The 16,743-nt window shown below is 47.6% G+C and overlaps 1 protein-coding gene across 1 annotated transcript in view; it reads left to right on the forward strand.

Annotated features, from left to right (window-relative positions):
- The window catches only part of afdna (afadin, adherens junction formation factor a), a 137,757-nt gene that overhangs the window by 85,292 nt on the left and 35,722 nt on the right, over positions 1 to 16,743 (forward strand). Inside the window, exons 17-23 of the mRNA XM_080550066.1 lie at positions 471 to 616; positions 2,001 to 2,095; positions 4,729 to 4,994; positions 5,139 to 5,282; positions 5,805 to 6,003; positions 7,586 to 7,689; positions 13,349 to 13,429. Coding sequence (XP_080406192.1) covers positions 471 to 616; positions 2,001 to 2,095; positions 4,729 to 4,994; positions 5,139 to 5,282; positions 5,805 to 6,003; positions 7,586 to 7,689; positions 13,349 to 13,429 — 1,035 coding nt within the window. The remainder of the gene's footprint in view (positions 1 to 470; positions 617 to 2,000; positions 2,096 to 4,728; positions 4,995 to 5,138; positions 5,283 to 5,804; positions 6,004 to 7,585; positions 7,690 to 13,348; positions 13,430 to 16,743) is intronic.

A 16,743-nucleotide genomic window follows, 5' to 3' on the forward strand; every position in this document is an offset into this window, starting at 1 on the left:
CTGTCCATCGTTCTTTTGGATGCGTTTTTTTCTCTGGCTGTTCTCTCAAATGGGGGGGGTGTTCTGTCGTTCTTTTGAGGGGATAGACGAGTGCGGATGGGGGGATGAGGCCCGAGGGGAGGATCCACAGGGGGCATGTGGGCGGAGCCTGTGTATCCCTCTCTCTCTCTAACACCAACCAATCAGGCGGAACCAGTTGGCTTCTCCCGTGCCGACAACAACTGCCTCCTCTGTTGTGATTGGCTGAATAGATTAGAACATCCTCTCTCAGATCGATATTTAGGATGCGGGGAGTGTGGAGGGGAGGGTGGAGGTGGGGTGGTGGCACGAGTCTATCCCTGGGAAGCTGCTGCCGCCGCCTATGGCTGTGTGAGAACCCCTCCTCCTCCCCTCCCCCTCCCCCACCACCCTGCCCTCTCTGACCCCGCCTCTCTCTCTCTCTGTCCTGGCCTGTGATTGGTCGGGAGCAGAAGCAGAAGAGCATCGCGGGGGCGCTGGCCTTCTGGATGGCGAATGCCTCGGAGCTGCTGAACTTCCTGAAGCAGGACAGAGACCTGAGTCACCTCAGCCTCGACGCCCAGGACCTGCTGGCCCACCTGGTGCAGATGGCCTTCAAGTAGGTCTCTCACACACACACACACACACACACACACACACATACACATACACACACACACACATACACATACACATACACACACACATACACATACACATACACACACACACACACACACATACACACACACACCTCAGCCTCGATGCCCAGGACCTGCTGGCTCACCTGGTTGCATATGGCCTTCAAGTAGGTCACACATACACATACACCAGGGGAGACCAGGGGGTATTCCGATTTCGATTACAGGTAATTCAGGCTTGTTTTCATAATTCGCGATCATTTCAGATCGAGTTCCGTTCCCTGTATGTGGCTGAAATAATTCGATGTTGCATTGCTATGCAACCAATCCTTCAGAACAAACCTGGTAGCAACCAGGTTTACGGTCTGGTTTAAGTAAGATGCATGAAACAAAATCACCAACGACAGTTCCTCAAGTGTCTTTTTGGAAATATTGGGTCCCACCTTTTACGAGATAGATAGATAGATAGACAGAAGACTTAATGCAAATCATGCATTTACAATAAATATTATTAAGTGTCTAAGTAAGTGGATCATCTATCCATCAGTAATCATAAGAAATAATAATCTATGCCAAATCCAGTACAGGGTCCATTGGCAGTTACAATGCTGGATGAACATCATTACTAGTCAGAAAGGCTTCAAACACCATTATAGTTATGTCAGTTGTCGTAAATTAGCCTACACCATCATTTTAAAAATATACTTTTGATTAGATTCAACTTTATTGTTATTGCAGAGTACACACGTCAGACAACAAAATGCAGTAAAACGTGTATGTCAGAAGTGGGATTTGAACCCCCGTCTTAAAAGAACACTATGATCTGACAGCAGCTGCTTATTCCACTCTGCCATCCTGATGATCTGATAGTTTGTAGCCTGCTGCTAATAACCAGTATGACGTACTAATGGCTAGTAAGACGTTCGCATTTAATATGTCACTAATTCTTTGCCAAGCCAATTCCCTCGCCTTGTTAATTATGGCAGTATTGCCCTTTTTTGCATCTTATTTTTCGTCTTCATAAAGCTCCATCAGCAGAGCGCTGCACTGTCACTTTCCAGTCTAGTATCTTCTTATCGACAATCAGCTCTTCTGGGCTCCTTCTAACACCGTGCACACACCCAAATCAAGAATTTTCAAATCGGACTTGTGTGAACATTGATGACACAAGGCTGATTCTAATTCGAGGAATCACTTGAGGCTTGAATCCCAATCGAGAGTTGCTTGAACCAGGCTTTTCTTTTAATTGCGAATGTACTAATCAACGTACGTGGAATACCCCCCAGGGGAGACCCACAGAGCTGTGTGTCTGTGTCAGAAAAGTATGTTATGTGTGTGTGTGTGTGTGTGCGCGTTCCTCAGGTACCTGGTCCACTGTCTCCAGTCGGACCTGAACAACTACATGCCTGCCTTCCTGGACGACCCTGAGGAGCAGAACCCAAACAGACCCAAAATAGGTACCGATACCTACACAAACCGTACTGCACTGGTGGTCACACACAGTACTGCTTCTCCCTACAACACACACCTACCCCCCCTGATTGTCACACACAGCTCTTCTCTACAGCTACCATGCCTGCCCCTCTCCTGCACACACCTTACCATAGGAGGCCGGGGGGGGGTAGAAGTCGAGTCGAGAGTTAATTATAATTTAACCCGTCCGATTTCTACCTCTAACAGCCTCCTCTACGTCCGAGACAACAGACATGTCGTTGCTCAATGTTGTCATTTAAACACTAGAACAGCCGTGCCTTTTTTACCTACTATAAGAGCCAAAGAGCATAAGGGGGTCAAATGACCATAGTCTTTACAATGGAAAGCTGCTATTTACACACAATGACCACTAGTTGGATGTCTTGTAAATTAGCCTGCCTCCTACACAGAAAAACTGCAACATAGCTTTATACTAGCTTATCCTGATGTGATTTTGAAAATGGAAGGATACTGGGTGGTAGAATGCACATATCTAGGAAAAGTCATGCAAGCAGGGTCTTTTTTACTCACAAATGTGACATGACGTCATCGCTTTGCTATGGTGGCGCAAACGGGAAAGGCTTGAAAAAAGCGTTCAAACTTTTTCTGAGCAAAAAAATCTGATTTCGTTTTTTTGTCATCAGACACAAGTTAAGGTTTTGAACTACCCACTCGTTATTTTTTCGAGCAGTTTTACGATAGTTAAATACGTGTACTTAATCAACAAAATAAGCTTATTTTTAGCCTGATTTCTCCCGGGAAATCCTCCCTTGTGGGAGTGGATAAACTGGTTCCAGGTTTTTTCTCATTGGTCGATCGATTTGGCTACGAGAAGTGCTTGTTTGTTCACTGCACTAAGACTCGTAAGGTAAGATCTTCTATTTTATGTACATAGCGAATTTGTTAGTTAAGTTAGTTGTTAGTTACTAGTTGAAACCAGTGTGTTCTTGTATTTAGACATGTCTTTATTATTACCCACTAGCAACTAACTGAAACCAGTTCAGTCTGCAAGCTGAATCTTTGTTTATTAGCATGCTAGCAGCATTGTTGTAGCTCGGTATTCTGTCTACGTTGTAAGTACGGTTAGTATGTCTACGTTGTAAAAGTTGTGTGTAAGACTCATGTTCAGTGTGTAATACTGGAATACTGTAACATGTCAAGTGTAATAGATTACAGAAATGTTAAAAGTTTAAAAACATGTGTTCCTTTCTTTGTTATGAACGAGCTAGCCGCTAGTTGGCTAACGCCAAACACACTACTCTGAGCAGTTTAGGTAATTATCATTGTCATGTATTAGGCTAGCTATTTTATGAACATGGTATGGTAGTATTTTATGAATATGGAGTGCCAGTAACTGTAGGCAATATTTTAATGTACTATCTTCCTTCTGTTGCAGCTTTGATGCCCCCCATCCCACCAGACACAGCAGCTCAACAACTCACTGGCAATATTTTGTTGAATAACAAGAACAGTTGGGCATAGATACAGCATTTTGAACTGTGTCATGATTTATTATCTATTGATAGTCAATTCACAGACCTTGCATGCTTACCTGTGTATAGTCTGTTGTATGTTCTCAGTTGTTGCCCTCAGTTCCAACTATACTTGTACTTGAAACTTGAAACTGAACTATAAGGCTGGACATTGACTACTGAGCACTACACTATTTCCAGCACAAGACATCAGCAAATTACTCTTAATGCCTCCATAATAATAAGCTGGCTAATTAGCTACAGTAATAACAATGCTAGGTGATAATGTTAGCAATAGCTAGCTAAGTACTGTAAACTTCTCTTTGAAAAGTCTATCTGACCCAGTGACTAACACTAATGTTTGCACACTGATTGTACTTTGCACAGCTTGTCGCACTATTTTTCTGCTGTAGTGCGACTACCATCACTTATACTTATCACTTTATTACTTATTATTGTGACTATGTACCTTGTTGAAGAACCAAAGCGAAATATTTTTATTCTTGTGTACTGTAAAATAAATTCTGATTCTGATTGAAGACTTTTTTGTATCATTAAAAGACAGTAACAATAACAGTTACAACAACCATACATAATAATAAGCTGGGTAATTAGCTTAGGTAATACCTTGCTAGGTAATAATGTTATAGCTGTATAGCTATAGCTGTCTGACCCAGTGACTAACACTGACAGGTATTGACAGCTGATAGCTGTCAATCTAGAGGGGGAGTGGTTGGGGGTGGGGTTAACCAACTATTGTTACCACCCATTACCTGCCTGTGTGAAGGTGTGAAAAAGTCCAAAATCTTTGAAGGCCGTTTTCTCAGGATTTAGTTTTCAGGGTTAACAAGTTTCAAATACTCATGTCGTCTCCCAATTTCTATGTATGACACATCATTTGAAAGCTTACAATCTGTAGTTTAAGCATATGTAAAAAACTGAAAAATGACTTTGCCCCCTCCATGATCATTCCACCACATCGCGTCACAAATGACTCTACCCACGGCCGTTCTAGGATTAAACCCCCAAAGACCAGTGGTGGTGAGCTCAATAGTAATCTTCTGCCTCCTCCCCCTCCCCTTCTCCTCCCTCCCCTTCTCCCCCCTCCCCTTCCTCTCCCCCCTCCTCCCTCCCCCCCCAAACAGAGGACGTCCTCCACACGTTGACGGGGGCCATGTCCCTCCTGCGGCGTTGCCGTGTCAATGCGGCCCTGACCATCCAGCTGTTCTCCCAGCTGTTCCACTTCGTCAACATGTGGCTGTTCAACCGGCTGGTCACCGAGGGCGACTCGGGCCTCTGCTCCCACTACTGGGGGGCCATCCTCCGCCAGCAGCTGTCCCACATCGAGGCCTGGGCAGAGAAGCAGGGTCTGGAGCTGGCAGCCGACTGCCACCTGAGCCGCATCGTACAGGTGAGGGGGGGGAGGGGCGGGTTGGAGCTGGCAGGTGAGATGGGGGGGGTGGGGGGACTGTCATCTGAGCTGCGTCGTACAGGTGAGGTTGTTATTGTTATTGTTATTGTTGTTGTTGTTGTTGATGTTGTTGTGGTCTCCTAGGCGACCACGCTGCTCACCATGGATAAGTACTCCATGCAGGACGTCCAGAACATCCACAACACCTGCTTCAAGCTCAACTCCTTGCAGCTGAATGCCCTGATGAGCAACTACCACTGTGCCCCTGACGAGCCCTACATCCCCACTGTGAGACCACACACACACACACACACACACACACACACCAGTGTGCCCCTGACGAGCCCTACATCCCCACTGTGAGACGCACACACACACACACACACCTGACGAGCCCTACATCCCCACTGTGAGACTCACACACAATTCAATTCAACTTTATTCGCCATGTGCAGAGCACTAGGAACATGACTTGGTATTCTCCATGCTGAACAAGCTACAGTACATACATACAACAACAAGACAACAGCACAACATTACTCAAGACACACATATACAGTACCAATACGAGTGAATAAATATACTGTACAACTTAGTGCAAAAGCATGTAAAGTGCAAGGTGCAATGAGCCCTGATTGATCTGTTTAACTCTTCCTTACCCCTGATTGGTCTGTCTAACTCTTCCTAACCCCTGATTGGTCTGTCTAACTCCTCCTAAACCCTGATTGGTCTGTCTCCCTCTTCCTAAACCCTGATTGGTCTGTCTCACTATTCCTAACCCCTGATTGGTTGGCCCTGCGTCTCTGCTAGGAGCTGATTGACCATGTGGTCGCTGTGGCGGAGAACACAGCGGACGAGCTGGCGCGTAGCGACGGGCGGGAGGTGCAGCTGGAGGAGGACCCCGACCTCCAGCTGCCCTTCCTGCTGCCTGAGGACGGCTACTCCTGCGACGTCGTCCGCAACATTCCCAACGGATTCCAGGAGTTCCTGGAGCCCCTCTGCCAGAGAGGTACAGAGCTGACAACCATGATGATGATGATGATGATGATGATGATGGGGAAGAACGTTCTAGAGCTCACTTCTAGAATGTTCTGGTTGAATGTCTGGTAGAATGATTCTAGAATGTCTGGTAGAATGTCTGGTTGAATGATTCTAGAATGTCTGGTAGAATGTCTTGTAGAATGATTCTAGAATGTCTTGTAGAATGATCCTAGAATGTCCTGTTGAATGATTCTAGAATGTCTGGTAGACTTCTTCTAGAATGTCTGGTAGAATGATTCTAGAATGTCTGGTAGACTTATTCTAGAATGTCTGGTAGAATGATTCTAGAATGTCTGGTAGAATGATTCTAGAATGTCCTGTTGAATGATTCTAGAATGTCTGGTAGACTTATTCTAGAATATCTGGTAGAATGATTCTAGAATGTCTGGTAGACTTATTCTAGAATGTCTGGTAGAATGATTCTAGAATGTCTGGTAGAATGATTCTAGAATGTCTGGTAGAATGATTCTAGAATGTTATTTTTCTACCAGGTTCTCTTTGAACCCCCAATCAGAGACTGAGACCGCCCACATTTGTTTAGTTGACGTGTTGGTGTTGGAATGTAGTTATGTAGCACTGTTTACTTGTGTATGTGTGTGTGTGTGTGTGTGTGTGTGTGTACACACAGAGAGAGAGAGACACACACACACACACACACACACACACACACACACACAGAGAGAGAGAGAGAGAGACACACAGAGAGAGAGACACACACACACACACATGCGTGCACACGCATGAAATGCGCAAAACGAAGACGTAATTTCACCAAAAACTAGAGGGTGGCAATTATTTATTTTTTTAATAGCGGTTAAGCCATTAAAGCCGAGCAGGAGGTTTTATATAGCTGATGATCAAATACCAAGATATCCCGAGGCTACAGCTGCAGCAGAACATGCGGAACGCGCATACAGCACTGAACATAGGTTACTGTATAATATACATGTCTGACAGATACGCCCAAGACACTGACACAATCACACACACACAAACACACACACAAATATCATCAGCTCATCGAATATTAAGTACACGAGTAGACATAAAACCGGGAACCCGCATACAGCACTGAACAACATCCGTAGAATATAAACTTGTGACTGACAGTCACATACACACACACACACACACTGAAAGATCATCAGCTCATCAATACGAAGTAGGCCTACATGAGAGTACACCCTGCGTCGCCTAGCGTGTGTTGAGAGCGATTCAGTCTCGATTGCAGTGCGAACACAAACCGAGACGAGGTTAATTGTAACTTACTACACCCTAAATCGGAACGAAATGTAGGTCTGAAAGCGGCCTAAATCTAGCTTCAATCTGCTTTTTTTGTGTTCTCCTGTCATAATACCTTGCTGCCTTTCTCGTTGCGCAGCCTGGATCAAAGTGGACTGAATCAATTTGTGGCAGAGAAAATGTATTTGTAGCGGCCCGCCACAAATCAATGCATATAGAGGAAACACTGCAGAGAGACAGAGTAAGAGAGGTGTAGCCACAGATTCTGTCTCAGATTGATATTGTGTGTGTGTGTGTGTGTGCTCCAGGGTTCTGCCGTCTGACAGCCCACCCCCGCTCGCCGGGCACGTGGACGGTCTACTTCGAGGGCACCGACTGTGAGAGCCACTTCACTGCCGACCACTCTGACCTGGTAGGTACCCGGACCTTGACCCCTAACCCTACCCTGACCTGGTAGGTACTAGGGATGGGACAGAATAATCGATTATTCTAATAATCGTTCCACAGGGTCAAAGTCGATTTTTAACATTAGGACTGTTAAAAAAATTGTTCCCATTCCAAATAAATGGTGTTGGTTCTGTAGCACTATTTGTTGTTGTTTTTGCATTAATCATGCACAGAAAAAATATATACACAATTAATTAATAGTAGTTCTGTAATTATTATTACTTATTATTGATCTAGAGTGTGGAACGGGATGAGAGTCTGACGTCATTCAACTGCGCGTTAGTGAGTTTACAGTTGGCTACTAGGCTACTTGTTTTTAGCCTAGCCTCGCCTTGTGAGGGCGACGTTCCTAGTGTAGAAATACTGTGTTGTTTTGTTGGTGTCTGTAAAAATGGCAGTGTTTACATCTCCTAGGTCTGTGGTAGATCCCATGTTTACATCTCCTGGCTCTATGGTAGATCCCATGTTTACATCTCCTGGCTCTATGGTATATGATATATCCCATGCTGAAAGTGTGTTCAGCTCGTCTTCAGCTGGAGGTGCAGGAAGGAGAAAGAGAGTTTCAGTTGAAGCTGAAGAGATTGGTTTCATACATGGCTATTAACAGGCGTCAGCTTAACTTGCAGAAAGGTGAAATAGCGATGGGATCTAACGCTGGCGGGCAGTGTTCCTCAGGTTTTGATGCGAGTGAAAACATTTAATTGGTCCCTGTTTTCTGTGAGTCTACGGTTGAGTTTCTGTGCGTTTGAGCGCATTGCAGCTAGTGTTGTTCCGATACCATTTTTTGATCCCGATACCGATACCGATACCTGACCGTGCAGTACTTGCCGATACCGAGTACCGATCCGATACCACGGCGTTTGAAAAAACAAAACAAAAAAACATGTTTTTTGAGCCGCATACTCACCTCGATGTAAAATTATTGCTAACACTTAGTCTGGCACTGCTCAAAACCTTTGTAAAACAGGAAAAAATACCAACAGAGAGTGAATACTATAGAACTTTTTTTTATTGTCTACCTGGTATGGTGACAAGAAAATCAACCCCTTATAAAACCTGAAATGTGGCTCTCACAGATGCCAATCAGTGCAATATCCATTTAAGATATAAAACAGTCGTAGTAGTAGTGCAACAGCAAGTGAACATTTACAAACAAAATAACTTTGGTACTTAAAAAAAAAAAAAAAAAAAAAAAAAAAAAAATCGGATTTTTTTTTTTGTTAGTACTCGCCGATACCGATACCAGCATTTTTGTGCGTATCGGTGGCCATGCCGATACTAGTATCGGTATCGGAACAACACTAATTGCAGCTGTGCGCAGGGTATTAGCGGCATTAGCGGTATTCTTTTCTGCATTATTGTTATGTTAGCATATAAGTATTCAGATGGAGAATTTCGAATAAATGTTATCTTTCACTGTTAAAGCTGCTGTTTTTTTGCGTTTAAGATATTAAGTGATCAATTGCAGATGATCCATGGCTGCCTTTGTGAATGTCGGCACACATTGAAAAATCTATTATTCTTTCATAGCACCCACCGATTATTCGAATATGAAAATGTTTTGTTATGCACATCCCTAGTAGGTACCCTAACCCTACTCTGACTCCTGACCCTGACTCCTGACCCTGACTCCTCCAACTGAACACCTCTCCTTCCTCACACACATCAGATGACCTCTCCCTCCTCAGGGACCTTCTGGACGTTGTGACGCGTTGTCATGGAAATGTCCTGGCGTTGTCATGGCAACGTCCTGGTGTTGAGCCCTCCACATTCCCCAGCGACCGCAGCTCGACTTGTTGTTTAGTTTCTGCTGCATGTCTGGGCCTTGGCAGACCTCCAGTCTGGTGTGTGTGTGTGTGTGTGTGATGCTGGCGTGGAACGCCTTCATGTCTGCTGAAGTTATGTACTTAATGATCTCCCTGCTATTGTAGACCACACACACACACACACACACGTACACTCACATAACAGACACACACACAAACGTAACATACACCACACACACACACCCCTCCCCCTGCTCTGCACCAGCTTCACCACAGTGGGTAATTAGTGACCATAGAGCAGAAAATTATGGCCCTGCCCTCACCCCCCTCCCCCCACAAACACACACCCCACACCCTAATCAGCCCCCCCCCCCCGTCACACTGCACCACTTCCTGCCTAATTGGCCTGTTTATCCTTTACTCTCCTGTTACATGTTATTAACCTCCAGAGACACACACACACACACACACACACACATACACACACACACACTCACACTCACTCACTCTGGTGTGGCAGCAGGGTGGGCGTCAGTAAAGTAGGGTGGGGGGAGTGTGGTCAGACCCGTGTGTGTGTGTGTGTGTGTGTGTGTGTGTGTGTGTGTGTGTGTGTGTGTGATTAATGGGTCTTGATGTAGTGCCAGACAGGAAGGGAGACCCTGCCTCCGGTTACCTAGTCACCGCAGTAACACACACACACACACACACACACACACACACACACACACAGACTCCTCTATGGAGAGGAACAGTCAGGAGGTTGTTGATCTATCTACCCTCACACCTCAGTAACTGTGATCTCTGTTCTGGCTCTTAGACACACACACACACACACACACGTGTACACACACACACACACACACACACACACACAGACACACAGTGAGTGTACAGGTAGTTGATGTAACCTGGTGTGCATTACTGCCTGTCGCACCTCCTCCGGTGCCTAAAGGGGTCAGCTGCTGGGTCGTCAGCCAGGAACCACCACTCATCAACGTTTCGCTCCTTTAATCCTGGAACGTCTCCTTTGGGGGAGCAGTGACAGGGACGTCTCCCTGCCACTCCCTGCAGCTGGCATCTGGGTCAGGTGTTCTTTCCCCAACACTTCATCCGTCCTTCATCCTCAGCCACAGCCAAAAGCTGCCCTTCTCCGCCTCCTCTGCCAGTTCTTTTGTTGCCTTCTTTAGCTTTTCTCCTGACACTACTGCATCCCTCAGCAGGCATGTGGTTGACAGCCCCACGAAGCCTCGGCATTCAACCTCCACTGGGTAGATGGTGGTCCTCCAGCCAGCCTCCCTGCACTCAGCAGCCAGATCTGAGTACTTCGTTCAAAGGCAACCTCGATCCCCTTCTCCCATGGTACTGTGAGCTCGATGAGGAGTACGGCTTTTGCCTTGGTGGACCACTATGTCAGGACGGAGAGACATGGTGGTGATCACACCAGGGAACTGGAGCTGCCTGCCGAGATCATCTCTCATATTCCACTCCTGGTCGGAGGAGAAGAGCCTTGGTGTTTCTCTTGGCCTGGTGCTTCTTCTACCTCCGCCCTCCCTGACAAAGTGGACGTGGTGTTCTGCTGGTGGTGTTCCACTGGTGGTGCTTTGCTGTCTGCGCCCCTCCAGCACCTCCGCCAACTTTCTCAGGACCTGATCGCGGCGCCATCTGTAGTGCCCCTGTGAAAGTGCGGTCTTGCAGCCTGACGAGATGTGCTGGAGGCTTCTATTGGGAGCATTGCATAGCGAACAGCATTCCTCGTTCCCGAACCACTGGTGGAGGTTCCGAGGGCAGGGAAGCATGTCATAGGTTGACCTGATGAGGAAGCTGAGCCTTGCCTGTGGGATCTTCCACACGTCTGACCAACTGATCTTCCGGTCGACAACCTCGTCCCAGGTTGTCCAGCTTCCTGAACGGCCCTGCGACACAGCCTTGATCTTGTAGCACTCCTCCTCCATCCTTGTCACCTCTCCTACAACCATCTCCTTTCTCTCTTTTTTCTTCTTCTCTTTTCTACCACCTCAGCTTGGGCATTCCACTTCCGGCCAGTTCGGACCGTGATGTTTGCGTTCCTTACTGACAGATCAGTGGACTCTTAGTTCAAGAAGCAACCTGGTCTTTTCCTGCTTGTAGCCCACACTGATGGATTGCAGTGGCAGCTGCAAGGTATTCTTCCCAAAGAGGCCTGTTTCAGAGAGGCACTTCGGCAACCCCAGCCACTTTCGGATGAATGAGTTGGCTTTCCCATCCATCTTCAGCTCATCCATCCTTATCAGCAGTCTGGTGCTGTCTGAAGGAGGCTGGTGACATCGTCCATGTAGCTCCTCAGTGGCAGTAGCCTCTGTTCAGATGGTGACTTTATCCCTCTAACTGTCTGTCTTGATCCGATTGATTGATCCGAAGATGATCTCAAAGGCTGCCACAAACAGGATGGGAGATGGCACACCCCATGGCAATTCCTACCTCTAGCTGCTGCCACCCGGTGGTGAAATTCTTGAGGGCGAAGCACATTTGCAGGTCCTTGAAGTAGCTTGCTACCAAGCTCTTGATACAGGAGTGCATGTGGAAGAACTCCATGGCGTAGCTGATCAGCTGGTGTGGAACTGATCCGTAGGTGTTGGCGAGGTCGAGCCAGATGACATGCAGGTCTTTCTTCCTTCACCTTGCCTTCTGGATCTGTTCCTAGATCATTGCTCCACACACCCTGGGAAGCCTGGGACACAGTAACACCACTATGACCTTCTAACCAGAGACTCACTGTTCCTGTTGATGACTCTGACAGGTGACCTTTAGGATGATGGTCATACTAGTGTGTGTGTGTGTGTGTGTGTGTGTGTAGGTGTGTGTAGGTGTGTGTAGGTGTGTGTAGTTGTGTTTAGGTGTGTGTGTGTGTGTAGGTGTGTTGTTAAACGTGTTCTTCTGTCATTGAAGCATTGTTCCCAAGTGAAGTCACCACCATGGCATTCAGGAACGCGCACACGCACGCACGCATGCACACACACACACACACACACACACACACACACACACACACACACACACACACAGTCCACATCAGACATTGTTGCCACCAACCTGATGTGGCTTTGTATCCTTCCTCTCTCCCTCCTTCCCTTTCTCCTCCTCCTCCCTCCCTCTCTCCCTCCCCTCCCTCCCTCCCTCCCTCTCTTCTTACCTCTCTCTCCCTCTCTCCCCCCCCTCTCTCTCTCTCTCCCTCCCTACTTTGCTTTGATGAAGCATGAGGTTAAGGGACCATGTGCTTGGAGAGAGAGGCTGTGTGTGTGTGTGTGTGTGTGTGTGTGTGTGTGTGTGTGTGTGTCTTTGTGTGGGATGCCCCGGTCTCTCTTCCCTCTGCTTCATTCTCACTCCCTTCTGACACACACACACACACACATACACACACACACACACACTCTCTCTCTCTCTCTAAATGAGTCCATTGAGTGTGTGTGTGTGGAGGACCATGTGGCTTTCATTCTTGACTCCTCTCCAACAGCCGCTGTTCTCGCTGCGGTCACCCCTTTCCCTCTCTCTCTCTCTCTCTCTCTCTCTCTCTCTCTCTCTCTCTCTCTCTCTCTCTCCCCCCCTCCCTCTCTCTCTCTCTCTCCCTCCCTCCCCCTGTATGTGGACCCTGCCCTTCTCTCCCTCCCTCCTTCCCCACCCAGCCCTTCTCTCTCCCTCCACCCCTCCAGAGCCTCACTCTGCCGTCACCCCGGCCCAGAGAGAGAGCTCCTCGCTGGGAGAGACCTGGAGACACCCCTGCCCTGCCGCCTGGAGCCCCACACACACACACACACACACACACACACACACACACCCCTCTCCTCTGACACCGGTGTGTGTGTGTCTCTTTTCTCGTTGCAGCAAATGAGGAAGGAGCCAGAGGTCGTCACGGTGACGCTGAAGAAGCACAACGGCATGGGCCTCAGCATCGTGGCCGCCAAGGTAAGATCCACCCACCTGATTGCCCTGGCAACCCTCGGGCGTTACTATTATGGGATGGCCCCTCGTTGGTTTAATTTGATTCATGGTACTTTTTTTGTTTTCTTTCTTTAAATGTTTTAAATGTTGTTTTATTTTGAAGTGTTATTTATGCCTGTATGGTCCCCTGGTGCACCTGGATGAGGTGTGTGTGTGTGTGTGTGTGTGTGTGTGTGTGTGTGTGTGTTTACTATGTAACCCAGCTGTAACCTTTAGCTAATCATGGGATAGAGACATGGGCGTGGCATGAGAGAGAGAGAGAAGAAATGTGTGTGTGTGTGTGTGTGTGTGTGTGTGTGTGTGTGTGTGTGTGTGTGAGTGTGAGAAACTGTGTTTTGGGGTGGGAGAAAGTTAGTGTTGTTACTACACACACAGAGAGAGAGAGAGAGAGAGTTAGAAAGTGAGAGAGAGAGAGAGAGAGAGAGAGAGAGAGAGGGAGAGAGAGTTAGAAAGTGAGAGAGTGAGGGAGGGTGAGAGAGGGAGAGGGAGAGAGAGGGAGAGAGAGGGTGAATGTTGGAAGGAAAGGAAGAGCTGTCATACTTCTTGTCCTCTCCCGGTCCTGGTCTGTCGTTCCTCCAGAGCTCAGCACACACACACACAGAGATACACACCGCTTCTGTTTCTGTCTCCGCAGCAGAAGTGATCAGTAAGCACGTCTGTCAGCTCACTTGAGCAGGTTTTCCCTCCGACCCCGTTAGTGAGCGGAGGTTGTGGGTTCCTCTGTTCCCTTCCCTGCCCTCCGATTTCTACCTCCACCAGCCTCCCCTGGCGTGTGACACGCAGGTTCTCCTCACATTTCGGTTGGTCCTAAGAGCTGTGTGTGTGTGTGTGTGTATGTGTGTGTTCTATGAATAGAGTGTTGCAGTGAAGTGTCGTTTCATTTGAAGTGATGTGGAGCAGGACGTTCGGTAACTGTGTATGACAGCTGCGTGTTTGTGTGTGTCTGCGCGTGTGTGTGTCTGTGTGTGTGTGTCTGCATGTCTGTGTCTGCATGTCTGTGTGTGTGTCTGCGCGCGCGTGTGTGTGTGTGTGTGCCCAGGGGCTTTGTGACTGCCAGATGAGTGGGAGGCTTGTAGGAAGAGGAGGTGAGGTTGTGGGAGAGAGGGGGAGGGGGGCCTCCCTGAAATGTTTATTTTCAAAGCCAAGTCCTGGGTTTGGAGGAGGGGGGAAGGAGGGGGGAAGGAGGAGGAGGGGGGCCGGGGGGGATTCACTGCTATTTCCAACCATAGGAGGTGTGTTTCAGGAAGAGAGTGGGAGGGGAGGGAGGGGGTGGAAGAGAGAGAGAGAGAGAGAGAGAGAGAGAGAGAGAGAGAGAGAGAGAGAGAGAGAGAGAGAGAGAGAGAGAACAAATGGGAGGGGCAGCAGAGAGACAGGAGGGAAGGTATGGGGCAGACAGGAGGAGCGAATGAACGACAGAACAAGGAGGAGGGAGAGAGAGAACGGTGTAAGGATTGGTGTGTGCCCCGCGCGGAGCAGAGCGCACAGCAGGAGTCAGACCTCTGAAAGTTAGCCCTGACTGGTGGGGGGTTAGAGTTAGCCTAGCCTAGCCTAGCGTGCCCTGACTGGTGGGGGATTAGAGTTAGCCTAGCCTAGCCTAGCGCTGCCGGACTGACCGCCTACTTACCTACCAGCCTGGACATGCTGCTGCCCGCCTGGATGGCTGGTGTTTACCGTACGGTTTCCTGGAGCATGTAGAGGGTGACAGGACTGAGCTCTCTGGGTCTCTCTGCTCCGGAGTGTGTGTGTGTGTGTGTGTGTGTGTGTGTGTGTGTGTGTGTGTGTTTGTGTGTTGGAGCTGTGTGTGATCACTCCGGTGTGTCTGGAGGCTGGAGGCTGCCTCTCCTGAGCCTCACTTCCAGGACTGGGACTAACGTTAGCCTAGCGGTCTGGGACCATGTGGTTCTCTGTGGTGGGGAAGAAGGACCAGGAGGTAAGGAGCTCACCTGTTGTGCGTGTGCGTGTGTGTGTGTGTGTGTGTGTGTGTGTGTGTGTGTGTGTGTGTGTGTGTGTGTGTGTGTGTGTGTGTGTGTGTGTGTGTGTGTGTGTGTGTGTGTGTGTGTGTGTGTGTGTGTGTGTGTGTGTGTGTGTGTGTGTGTGTGTGTGTGTGTGTGTGTGTGTGTGTGTGTGTGTGTGTGTGTGTGTGTGTGTAAGCTTGGAGGTGTTGGCAGGACGGTAACATGATTGGAAGATGGGAAGTGGCAGCTCAGACTGGCAGTGTGAAGGCGTGTGCGTGCGTGCGTGCCTACGTACGTGTATCAGCGCTGCTGTTGTTTGGGTACAGTGTATGTATGATATCTTGGGAACATGTTGTTAATGATTGACCTCTAGGTGACCCTGAGGCCAGCCAACACACACTGACCTCGCTGTCCACACACACACACACACACACACTACACCACACCACTGTCACACTCACACACCTACTTTCAGCTCTAGAACTCTGTCAACTCTAGAAATCTGTCAGCTCTGAGAGAGAGAGAGAGAGAGAGAGAGAGAGAGAGAGAGACTAAACATTTAACAACATAATTAGACAATGAAGAAAAAGATAGATAAAAGGGTTAGGGTTAGTTACTTCAACTGTATTCAAGCTCTGCTCTTCCCTATATGGCGTGTGAGATTGCAGGTACTGTGTCTATGTTTAGCCGCTATCTTGCGCGATACGACATGTGAGATTGCAGTGTAAAATGTTTGATACTGCATCTGTATTCATTCAACCTCTATCCTGGCCAATACGGTGTGTGAGATTGCAGTGTAAAATGACACATTTGCAAACACATTTAGCCTATATTTGCAGCGAATTTATAGCGCTTGGATTATGGATCATAAAACTCATAACTACTGCAGGTATAAGAAGTAAAAAGATAATAGTTAATGGATAGAAGGCATAGATAGCGTGTTAGTGTTTAACCATAACTGCTGCAGAACATACAGGTTTTTAGCTTAGTTTTAAATATTTGTAGGGTTTGGGCCTGTTTGATTTCTTCAGGGAGTTTGTTCCAGGAGCATGCAGCAGAGTGACTGAAAGCTGCTTTACAGTGTTTGGTTTTCACTTGGAATGATTAGCTGATTAGTCTCAGCTGACCTTAGGGGCCTTGCTGGAATATGTCCTAAAACGAAAGTATGTTTACAAGCCATGGATCACTTACCGGTAGCCTCCGGTAAACGAGAACAGTGAATCCAATCCACAAATTATAAGTAGTGATCGTTAAACTGTTGTTTATTATAACGAATGGGTACTTTAACACTTCAAGTTGGTGTTATGAAAAAAACAGTGGGGG

This window comes from Nansenia antarctica (genome assembly GCF_963989245.1).
Source record: "Nansenia antarctica genome assembly, chromosome: 1".
In the NCBI taxonomy this organism is placed as follows: Eukaryota; Metazoa; Chordata; class Actinopteri; order Argentiniformes; family Microstomatidae; genus Nansenia; species Nansenia antarctica.